This window comes from Salminus brasiliensis, chromosome 7, assembly GCF_030463535.1.
Source record: "Salminus brasiliensis chromosome 7, fSalBra1.hap2, whole genome shotgun sequence".
NCBI lineage: Eukaryota > Metazoa > Chordata > Actinopteri > Characiformes > Bryconidae > Salminus > Salminus brasiliensis.
In genome coordinates, this window is record NC_132884.1 from 27,816,243 (window position 1) to 27,828,476 (window position 12,234).

Genomic DNA, 12,234 nt, shown 5'->3' on the forward strand with positions numbered 1-12,234 from the left:
CTTCCTAGAACCCCCGCAAATATGCTAGGAAGGTACCTCAGCTACAGCCTTCACTTTAAGACATGACTTGAGATCTCTCTGTCTTTCTTTTATGGTGCAACTGACTAATCAGTAGAAGCTTTATTGCCCCAGTGTTTCCTGTAGAGTTTTGCAGTCTGTTGAGCAAAGACATACATTATAGAGCATCTGAATTCAATGAATTGTCAAATTAATGGTATTCATTTCTTCACTGGCAAGGAACAAACATTCTTTGAGGTTTGTTCTCCAGGCAGTAACCCACATGTCCACCAGGTCAATCTGAACCTATCTTGTACGCCCCACTCACCCACCCCCCCACACACAGCGGGGGCACATGATATGGCTGATCACGGTCCTCCAATGCAAGCCCTCAGTGATGAGTTACGAAAGGCTGGCTAATGTGCATAAAACACTGAGGGGTTTCAGACTGAATCACACCGAGGGCTGTAATTGTAATCATGGGGAGGGGTAATTTCAGTTGTAATTTTCAGAGCTGTTTCTATTTTTTCATCATAACAGATGCTTGTTAGTGTCCGGCATGTCAAGGGGTACATCAGCGGCACATATGGTACGGAACAAGAAAACCGATGTATCTAATAATTGCCAACGTGACCACTAATGATCCACTTCAGGAGTTCAGGATACGCTATCAAAGCTTAGCAAGAGCTTATGATGCCATCTATCTATTGTGGCTGAAATGTCATTTTCGCAAAGCCAGGACATGAAGAGGAAACAGAAGTGTAGTTCTGAGATAATTGACCTCAAAGTACCACAAGAGCCTTATGAGGAAATCAATTTCAGTCTCAAATTTCGCACCATTAACTTGGCCAGCTTAATGGCAGGTCAATTAGATGCTCTGTTACTGATGTCAAAAGTCCTTGTACTTAGGAAAGGGTGAAAGACTTTCACTATACTCGAATTTGTGAGACTTAATGAATCCTCTTGTACTTAAAGACTTGTTCTATAATTCTTTGGTGTACCTGTATTCCTCTTGTTCCAGACAAATATCCCAGGAGGACAAAAACTGGGAAAACATCATTCAGGAGCTGCAGAAAAAGGTAAAAACCTAAAGCCCAGATTTAGACGACTATGAACAAAAATGTTCTCATGTACACTAAACTTGCTGCCCACAGGTTCTCCCACATTCATACAAACTCCACATACTTCCTTGAGTAACCCCACTTGACAGTTCCATTCCTATACTGATGTTATCATCATAATGAAGAGAGGGAGGACTAATTTCTCAGATTCTGCCTGAGCTACCGTTTAGAGGACATAATTGGTGTCAGAGAGGGTCCTCTATCTTTTTTCTCCATCTCTGATTCGGTCTCCCCTTCTGTTTTTTTTTTACAGCACAGAATAACAGACAAAATCCTGCTGGTGAAGTGTGTGTCAGTGCTATCCATTGTCATCTTCATGTTCTTCCTGAATTCCTTCGTACCCGGGATTCATCTGGAGCTAGGTGAGAGACAGCTGGAACTTGTTAGTAAGAATTTAATCAAGTACATTTCATTTCATTTAAGTTAAATGAATGAATATACACTGCCAGACAGTAGTCCATTCTGTTTCTCTGCCTACAGTGTTAGCCTTCTTTTACTTTGTTTTTCAATGATCAGGAGCCCACAGGACCACCACAGTGCAGGTATGGGTGGTGAGTCATTCTCAGCACTGCAGTGACACTGACATGGTGGTGGTGGTGTTAGTGTGTGTTGTACTGGTACGAGTGGATCAGACACAGTAGTGCTGCTGGAGTTTTTAAACACTGTGTCCACTCACTGTTCACTCTATTAGACACTACTACCTAGTGGGTTCACCTTGTAGATGTAAAGTCAGAGACAGAAGCTCGTCTGTTGCTGCACACTTTTGGTGTTGGTCATCCTCTAGTCCTACATCAGTGGGGACAGGACATTGCCCCAGGACACTGTTGGTGGGATATTTCTGGTTGGTGGACTATTCTTAGTCCATCAGTTACTCTGTGGTGTTTAAAAACTCCAGCAGCACTGCTGTGTCTGATTCACTCAAACCAGCACAACACAAACACTGATACTCCACCACAATGTCAGTGTCACTGCAATGCTGAGGATGACCCACCACCCAAATAATATCTAGTGGTGGTCCTGTGGGATCCTGACTATCAAAGAACAAAGTAAAAGAAGGCAAACAAATTATGCAGAGAAACAGATGGACTACAGTCTATGACATAGAACTACAAAGTGGTCCTATATGGTAAGTAGAACTGATATAATGGGCCAGGTTCATTCCAAACCAGCAGTGGTTATAATCAATGTGCTGAGTATATGGGTTTGATTTTCAAATTATGTCAGTTCAAGACTATGTGTACTCTTTTCTGAGCATACATGTGTACATATCACAATATTTTTTATCCTCTTCCACTTTACTCTGATTTGAAGTACAGAGAGAAGTAGTTTAGTTGATTAATAGTGACTTTCATGAAAGACGGCAAATGGTACACTCTCTGAAAAAAAATCTGAGAGCATCAGCAATACAGGGTTCTATACAGTCTTATTTCTATGTTGATTCATATTGCTTTGTTTTTTGTCTAATTACTTAATCAAAATGGTTTGTGTGTATTTGCATTATTTTAACATCCTGTTCATGGTTATCACATTTATAACTTCCTTTCTCTGTATTTAATGTCACCCTGAATAACTGGACCGCAAGGATACAATAGAGCATGTAAGGAAACCTGTTGGTGACATGTTGGACGTGTTGATATGTATTAATTATATGTTCTGCAGTGAGGAAGTGCAGTTCCATTGTTCTTTTGATTATAAGCCCTGGTGCCTCAAAACAGAGAGTTATGCTAATGAATATTAGCATAGGAGCTAATTTGTGCATGTATAAAGCCATCTGTTGACAAAGTAATTATTTGCAGCTGGGCCTAAAAACATAACAAAGGCCTGCAAATAAAACAGTGCACTACCATGATAATGGGGTTACTTGAGCAACAATAAGACATTCAAATATATTTGGCTCCAACATCAGATGGCCTTCATTTTTATCCTGCTTTTTGTGTTCCTGTTACTCTATGGCCCTTTCTGTGCTCTATTCTTTGTTTTAGGTGACATAGTTTGATCCGACCAGCTTAATGCTATGTAAATTATGCTCTCAGTAGAGAACCTCATGTTAAAATGTTCCTAATAGTACATTGCCAGTACAAAATCAGTGGCAATGGAGTGTTATTCCAGTCATGTGAAATGTACCTAACATTGGAACATCAGGATAATTCTGACATGGATTTATGTGCCCAAAAGTTGCAGATGCTCATCTAATGATCCAGGGGTGTTTATAGGAAATTCATCCCCCATTTGCTGCAGTAACAGCAGCCTCTACTATTTTGGGAATGCTTGAGATGTTAGAACATGGCTTTATTTTCAAGTGCACTTGTGCTGCCACATGATGTAGTAACATTTGCAGAATGAATAAAGGATCAAATATATTGTGACTTGAATTTCAAGACTACAGAATCAAATGGAAACCCAAGAGTTGGACACAATCCAGGTTTATCTGAGGTAACTAGAATTAAAGTTCCTGCTCAGGAAAATTGTTAAAAGTCTTTACAGCATTAAATTGACCATATAATCAAACCGCAGCAGTGAAGATTACTTCCTAAATCTCTGTGCCTCATATGGGATTGAGGGCTGAGAAGGTTTTATATATAATGAGCATTGGCGAATTCTCCTCAGTCACCCAACCACAATGGCAAATTTGGTGTAAAGAATACACCACATTAGTACCTGCTCTACAGTGGAATTATTTACACATGCAGTCGCCCTTCTTAAACTTACTCTCAGGCATGGTAAATCACACAGTGGGTACTAATCACCTTTATCTTTATCACCACCCTGTGTTTTTCTCTCTTAGGTAAAACCCTAAATTGCATTCATTCATTAAGTTAGCAAACCCACAAACTGGACAGAACACATTATTGCAATTCTTTGTATGCTGTGTTCGTAGACCCGCTTAAATAGCTGTCATGAGTGTTGTCAAGTTGTCAAATGTTTAAAGTTTTGTATCTCAATTAATAGCACTATTTTATGTTGTTTATTAATTTGCTCAGTCGATGTAGTGCAGTGGGTAACAACACTGCCCTCCCCATTGCAGACTTGGGCTGGATTCCCTAACTGAAAAAGTCCACCGTGAAACACTGATTAGAGTCCTTGGGCAAGTTAGTTAGTTCCTAATTCTACCATTGTTGTTCTGGAAAAGAGCGCCAAATGCTGCCAATTGAATTGCTCAATTTTGACCCTGAAGAAAGATAAAATCATGTACAGTTAAAGGTGGTCGCATTAAACATTAACATAGTATTAGCTGGCAAGGATGTTAACCGCTGGCCATAGTTATCACCAAACAAAGGTGTCATGTCGTGTCATGTCAAAGGTGTCATGGCCAGAACTCTAGTGTCAGCTCTCCAACAAATCAGCACTCAGTAGCAGGCTGCCAGCGTCTCTGTTGACCATTTAGCGCCACTTACTCTGACTCATAGAAGATCTCTCTGACGTTTTGCAGTAATTTTTGGATAAAATGGGGGAAAGGGCCAGGCTTTCCTTTACCTGCACTTCTTTCTTATAATTGCACATGTTGTCTCCTAGCATTCACACACACACACACACACACACACACACACTTATATATATATATATAAATAATCACACCAGTAAAAGGGTAGTTTAAGTAAGAATTAGTACAGTCAGTTCATGTCACAAGGGTGCCTTCATACTGGCTACTATAAACAAGAGTTTATTTCAGACAGTTTAGTTCTTTTATGAGAAAATAAATGATGGATCAAAAGAAAATATCTAAGATTAATATCTAATCTAACAAATGCAATAATTTACGAACTCAATTTAAACTTCATAAAATGTAATAATTGCATAAAAATTATGAAGTGTAAGAGCTATTTTGGAATGGGACGTTTAACTTTTTGAGGATACAATAGTTTTAAAGTTTTAAAGTTTAAATATTAATAATAATAATTTAAAGTTTAATACAATAACCTAAACCTGTACAGTGGTAATGATATGAATAAAGTAATACAAGCCATACTTTTATAAACATCTGTATTTAGCAAATACAAATCATGTCATTTGAACAGGGCTGTCCAAACATTTGCATACAGCTATATGTGTTCTGATTGATTACTGTGGGTGCTTTCCACTTCAATGTCGCTATTAATAATAACAATATGCTTTATTCATATAGGAAAATTCTTCACAAATGAAGAGACAGAATAAACTAATAAGAATCATATAAAATAGAAACATTATAATTTATAATCATCAATTTATTGATTATAATCATCAATTTTAAAGTCATTCAAAATAACACTGGTAACCAGCACAGCACAGGTGTAATGTAGACCCTAATTTTTTTGCATGTAAGAATCCTCTCGGCAGCATTCTGCATTCTGCTGCAAACTGGGTAGAGAGTGTGTTTGCTCATTTACTGCTCATAGATTTGCCTATAGGTCTCCTAGGGGGAAAGCAGCAGCTGCAAATAACCAGGTTTAATCAAGAGCACCTTGGTGGCCATTTAAAAGCTGTGTTTGAGTGAGAGTGCTACAGTCACATGCCCTCACCAACTTCAGCTCACCTCTTGGATGTGCGTCACACCTGCATTATACAAGTAACAGTCAGAGATGGTGAGGAGCCAGCTTTTCAGTTGGCACAGGCTCATGGATTGTCTTATAGGAACATACAGCACTAAGCAGTTTCAGTCTGGGACTATGGATAATTAGAAGGATCACAAAATGTGTTAACAGCCTTAAAATAATTAGCAGCATTAATTCATGACATTTTTAACACCACTACTTTTGCACACATAAACCTTTATTAAAGCTGGTCCCTCAATGCTCCATTTCATAGCAGCGTCTCTGATGTCTTACATAAACGGGTAACCTTAGTAACACGGCCGTTCGCTCATACATCTGTATGAGGCCAGCTTGCAGACATTAAGCTAAAGGTAACGAAGGCACATATATGCACAGTGTCTAATGTGGCTGACTCATCTCCAGCTCGCTCTTCGTCTTCTACTGTGACACTAATTAAACCCCACTGCTCTCCTGACCCCCTTTCAACAATACTGCACAGTTCCAGTCTCTGCCACACTTCTCTCTGTCCTTCTTATTCCATTTGTAATGTGCCTTATGGGTCAGCTGCCTGGGGCTTTGCTGCTCCATCAGATCTAGTCTCCAGGAAAATGATCCCTAAAAACGTTGGGTCAACATTACTGACCTCTTAATATGAACAAAGGAAAAAATGACTATTCGAGTCATGAACTTGACCCATAATTGGGCAGTGTTTCAATCTGCATGGCTTAAAGGCTAATCCCAAATCCACAATCTTGTGAGCAATAAATCTGTGCTAACTAGAGGGGTATGAACCCCCCACCCCCCCAGTATTCCGCTGTGATGCAGTGGAATTGTGTTCTCTGGAATGATGGTGCTTCATCTAGTACTTTTAGGATGAGTTGTGGATAAGCTAGAGTGGAGATCAATCATACAGATGCTTCAGAAGCTAGTAAAAAGTAGATACAGGTATTCCAACAAAAGCAGGACAAACTCTTTTTAATTCCCTTCATTTCAGAAGGAACAATGAATGAGCAGGTGTCCCAACACTTTTGTCCAGTGATAGACAGGAAATCAGTGCAGGTGTTTAAATATGGATGTAACATGATCTAAGGGACCCCCACAGCTGCATTTTTGCAGATTATTTTTACTTGTGAGATGGATGACCAATAAGAAGTGCATTACAGTAATTGAGACCCAAAAAGATAAGCATTATTGATTGACAGTCAGCGTTGTATGGAGGTCTAATCAGAATCACTTCAGTTTTATCTGAGAAAACCTCAAGCCATTTAAGTGTGCTCAAAATGGATGAAAAATCGGGTTTTGTACAAATGTAAATTGACAGTTTGTTTGAAATGAAGCAGTCCTGCATACAACCTTGTAGTAAAGTATACTGATACCATTTTCTTACAAAACTTTCAAACATGAGACATGTGTAAATGTGATGTTTATGCTGGACTATTTCTTCAAGATTGATTCTGTTTTGGAGACAAGGTCTTGTATTATTCCTTGACTGCTTGCTATCATTTCCTATTTAAGCGAAGTACTTCAAGAAGGAGGTACCCTTAAAACATTTGATTTCCCTCTGGGTCTTACCTACTTATACCTTCTTTTGCTAGCACCCCTGGTCCTGGAGTTAGATAAGCCTTGCAGTGTGATTTCAAGGTAACAGATTACACATAAAGTCTTTGATCAAGTCAAAGATTTTAAGTCTTCCAGTTCTAGTCCTGGAGTAAGTCTTTCTTAAAGAGGCTGTAAAATGCACTTGTTCAGTATTTTAACTTGTTATTTTATGTTTAAATAGTACGCATGTCACTTTGGTTGAGGTGAAGATGCTCGGATGTGGCTTTACAAGCCTATTTTTAATTTAATTTTTAATTTAATAAATTTTATGGAGGGCTCATGAAATAAAAATAATGAGCTCTGCTCCAATTGGCTGGTTTATGTCACCACATCAGACCACATTTGTTGCATAACATAGCATAGTCTAGCCTAGCTTATCCCAGCTTACCACTGCCACGACTGCAACGAGAGTGTATCAGATACTATTGCTGTCTTTGGGCCTAGCACTGCTCAGTCCTTCAACTTCCACTGGTCAGCCCTTCTCCAGTCAATCTAGCATTAGCATTTAGCCTTTTTGCTGACTCCCCCAGCCTCTGCCTTCCATGGCACTTCCCTGGCTTCCCACATGGATACCCGCAATGGTGCTTTCTCTATTTTCCCCTACTCTCTAGCTGGCCTAGCATTAGCTTTTAGCCTTGCTTCCACATTCTCCCAAAGTAGTTCCTGTGTTTAGTATTGAAAGACTTTCACTAGTGGGCTGGGTGTGTGTAAACCTGTCAGGGTATAGTTCTGTTATGCTTCTGCTGATTTCCATGAAGAGACAACAGTGTTTGGGTTCACAGTTGACCATTTCCATGTACCAAACTGTCATTATTTACCTATGCCAAAGTAAATACAGTTATTTATTCTAGTGCACCTACTGTGCTCTGGTACAAGTTATCAGTGAGTTTACGAGTTTGGGTGTGTTAATGCAGAGAATCCAATAATACATGCCAGACATTGTATGTATCATAGGACCAGCAATAGGAATCCCTGTTTTATTTCTTTCATTTGTTAAAAATTCAGAAGTAAACCTGGAACAGGCACACAATATTGCTGTTGTACTTCATCACAGCAGACCATAAACTTTCTTTTTCTCTAAATACGGTCTAGGCGCAATTCATCACTTGAGGCACAAAACAATGAGAAGATGATTAATTTCATCCGTGCTTTTCAGTTGTCAAGCATGCTGGACTGGGCCCGGGCTGCTGTTGGAGCGCTGTTTAGAGGATTAGACTGAGCTCACAATTCGACTTTAAGATAAACAAGCGGCAGTGGGCCGCGTCTGCAGCTCACCTAGAACTCCTGAGTGCCGCAGTTGTTTTGCCTGTGATGAATGAGCCGGTACAGCTCCTCAGCCAGCTTCTTTTAATTGCAGAACTCTCTGTCTCTCTCTCTCTCTCTCTTTCCCTCTGCTGCTCCCTGTTCCTGCTAACCACCTCTATCTATAGCCGGGTGCCACGGGGAATAGCAGTGTAGAGAGGAAATCAAAAGCACCTTTCCGCCTGCCCCCCCTCCCTTTCAAATAAAGTAGAGCTACCTGAATCCATTGCAGAACAGTTCTGCTGAGTTCATCGAGGGTTTCTTTCTTCTTTTGTTTTTCGGTGTAACTGCCATGCATTTAACACACTACATAAAAGGAAAGCCAGGATGTCAGAGAAAGGAGAGGAAGCAAACAAGAAATGTTTTCTTGTGTCACTTTGCAGCCACCCTCTCTGTTTTTCCTCCCTGTAAATGTTTCTTTTTCTCTCTCACTCTCGCCCTCTACTTTCAAGCAGCTGCTCTCCCTGACCACCTGCCTCAAATGCTGATTTGCAATTAGCATCTCAACGGGGCTACACTTGCAAGGTCAAAACACACTCACAAGCACACGCATATACACACATGCACACTCGACATCAGCACATAGGCTCCTTTCAATCAAACTGCTTGATTCCACATTCTGCAGAGCACAGGTTCTCCTTCTGTTGTTACCCTGCCCCTTTACCTTGCCGTATGCCCCGTACTGAAAAGAGTTCATGTTTAATAAGGTATAATCCAAGCAGGCAAAATCTTGGATGAGGACTAAGGTCTGACTGAGTGTGTATTAAAACACATGAATACATGGACAGGAGACCAGGGCCTGTAGGTGCAAATACAAGAACTAAGAAAATAATATGATACAAAGCCCACAGGCCAAAATGGAGGCATACAATGAAGGAAAAATAGCTTTCCATGGTTGGGAACTCCGGCAAAATTAACAATGGGTCAGTTAGCTAATTAATGAATATTTAGAGCCACTCATTGTCTCATTGTCTGTGTTTTATTAATTACTCTGCTAGAAGGGTTGTGTAAATAACTGTTGAGATTGGTACACATTCAGCAGCATTCACAGCGTTATGCACCTTGATGTAAGTTTACTGTCATTGTAGCATAACTCTCTATATATAGATATTCTGTTGTTGTCCGTTTTTAGGAAGTTCTTATTGACTTCTTTGCTTTTTTTGATACACTGTTCTGCCGGATGCCCTTCATGGTTGTGGCCGCTAATCACTTGACCACAATAACTTTGTTATTGCGAAGTGACACATGTAAAAAACGGTACACTGGTGTTCCTTTATCATCTCATAGTTCCATTTCTGCTTCTACTCCCTCCGCCTGCTTTTCCTTTAACCCCTACTCCCTTCATCTTCACTCTTCTCTTGCTCCAATCAGTACCTTAATGATTTCCCAATGGCAATCACCAGCATTCACCTGTTTAATCAAATTTTTGCAGGAGGTGAAGCACATTCACCCCTTCACCGGCTCAAGGATGGGTGGAAAATGGGGGATCAGTCGCTGCTAGTGCAGTGCATAATCCTGGCATGTTTGTGTGTGTGTGGGAAAGAGAAAGAGAGAGAAAATGGGAGGCTTTGAAAATGAGTATTTGATTAGACTGACCAAGCCTCACCAGATACATTATCTGTGTGGATTGTAGTGGAGGCTCTTGAGTCTGGGGTATTATTGGAGAATTATGCAGTGAGGTCAGGGTGGTGTTGCAGATCAAATCGTGTGGCTCTGGGGCCTGACTCTGAGGTCTTTGTGTTATTACTCTCTCAGGCACTATCATGACCCCACTGAGACTTAGAGAGAAGTCACTAATGAGCCAACTGGCAGGACATTAGTTAGAGATTTGAGTTTGAACAGTATATATATCCGCAGCAGATCTGACCCGTCGAGGCATGGTTCCTGAAAGCGCCCTGTGGCATCTGGCACCAAGACATTAGCTTGTTAGGTGGGGCCTTCATGGATCGCATCAATGAGCCTTATGTGCCCATGGCCCTGTTGGTGGTTCACAGGTTGTCCCTCCTTGGACCTCTTAGGTACTAACCACTGGATACCAGAAATACCCCACAAGACCTGCCTGATGTTTTGCTAACATAATTTGGCCCTTGTCAAAGTGGCTCAGATCCTTGGCTCAGATGGATGTACAAAGTTGTTTCAGGATTGACCACTATGATGTCAGTGTGTTATGCCAAATTTATATAAATTAACCTAGCCTGCTGTCTCTCAGCTATGTTGTGGTGGAATGGCCGAGTGCTTGGTCAGCTGCATCACCTGATTGTTGTTTAATTGTTGTATGTCATCTTTCAAAGAAAACGGGTCAAGCAAAAGCTTAAGTGGAAGTGTGGTTGTGTTGGGAATGACATAGATGTTTAAAATGAAAAGGTGAGCCCTTCATCATTTAAACAACCTAGGAGAGTCATGTATTTATAAGTCATTCTGTAGACTTCACTTCTTTTCTTAACACTAAATAAGTAAAACAGCTACATAACAAATGAGTCTTTTGGCCAGCACTATTTTAAAAACATATGCGAGATTGGTCAGACCACACTACATCATAATAAATGATACAGTGTGTGTTTGTGGCTGTATATAACAGGAGCATTTCAGCGTGTGTGATTTTTTTTCAAAACCTATTCTCAAGTGACAAATACTAATTTACTGCACCGCACAACAAGAACCTGCCATCTACATGAAGCCAGCTACCCCCCCCCCCCTTTCCATTCTTCACATCATTCCTCCAGTCATTTCCAAAGCTCAGCCCCATTATTATCCTGCATTCTGTGGCCATTATGTTAAAAGCCGTTGGCTGGTGTGATACAAAAGCAGGCCATGGCACAGGCAGCAGTGGCCTGACAGTGTGTAATAGGGGGCTGTCGTGCTGGCTGTTCTGCTGGTGAGGTCATGCTGTGTTCAGCTGGCCCGAACAGGTAAATGGTGCGAAGACCAGATGTATCATACACTTTCCAGCTAACACTGCACTGTTTTGTATTGGCCATTAAATCAGTCAGGCCAGAATTCGTTGGGATATGGGCCACTAACCGCACATCATGTCACATCCAGTTTCTCAGGGTTTCGATTGTCCAGAAACAGAACTTTAGGAAGTGCATGTAAGATCATCATTAAAAAGAGTGAAAGATACATTATGTGCCTAAATGTTTGTGGACACCCCTTCTAATAATGAACGCATTCAGCTACTTTAAGGTGCACCCATTGCTGACACAGATATGCAACTGCACACACACAGCTTGTCTAGCAGATGAACCTATTGGCACCATGCCTTATGCTAGGTGTGGGCTAAAAAGATATAAAGCCCCCCTGCTTTGAGCTGTGCAGCAGTGGGACTGTGTTCTCTGGAATTGTGGTGCTCCATCCAACATCCTGACCTCACTAATGCTCTAGTCACTGAATCCACAGCAATCCTCCAAGAAGCCTTACCTGGACAGTAGAGACAATTACTCCAACAAAACTCTTTTTTTTTTCTTAGCGATTTTTTTAGTTTTAAAATAATGCAGGTTGAGGTGGTGCAGAAGCCATGTAATGTAAAAAAAACCCAAACATTTGCGCTACTTGTATAACTTACAGCCCCCAATCCCCTCGCCCCCAATAATTCTGTATACCACGGTTAGACGGTATGAAAAAAACTCTTTAAGCAGCATGGAAGGCAACACAAGTGTTTTTAACAGGCTGCAGATGGAGCATGTACATGTTGCACAATTAATTAA

The 12,234-nt window shown here is 40.7% G+C and overlaps 1 protein-coding gene across 1 annotated transcript in view; it reads left to right on the plus strand.

The window, feature by feature from the left end:
• The window catches only part of oca2 (oculocutaneous albinism II), a 118,683-nt gene that overhangs the window by 65,040 nt on the left and 41,409 nt on the right, over positions 1-12,234 (plus strand). The window contains exons 16-17 of the mRNA XM_072683058.1: positions 1,019-1,076; positions 1,372-1,480. Of these exons, the coding sequence (XP_072539159.1) occupies positions 1,019-1,076; positions 1,372-1,480 (167 nt within the window). The remainder of the gene's footprint in view (positions 1-1,018; positions 1,077-1,371; positions 1,481-12,234) is intronic.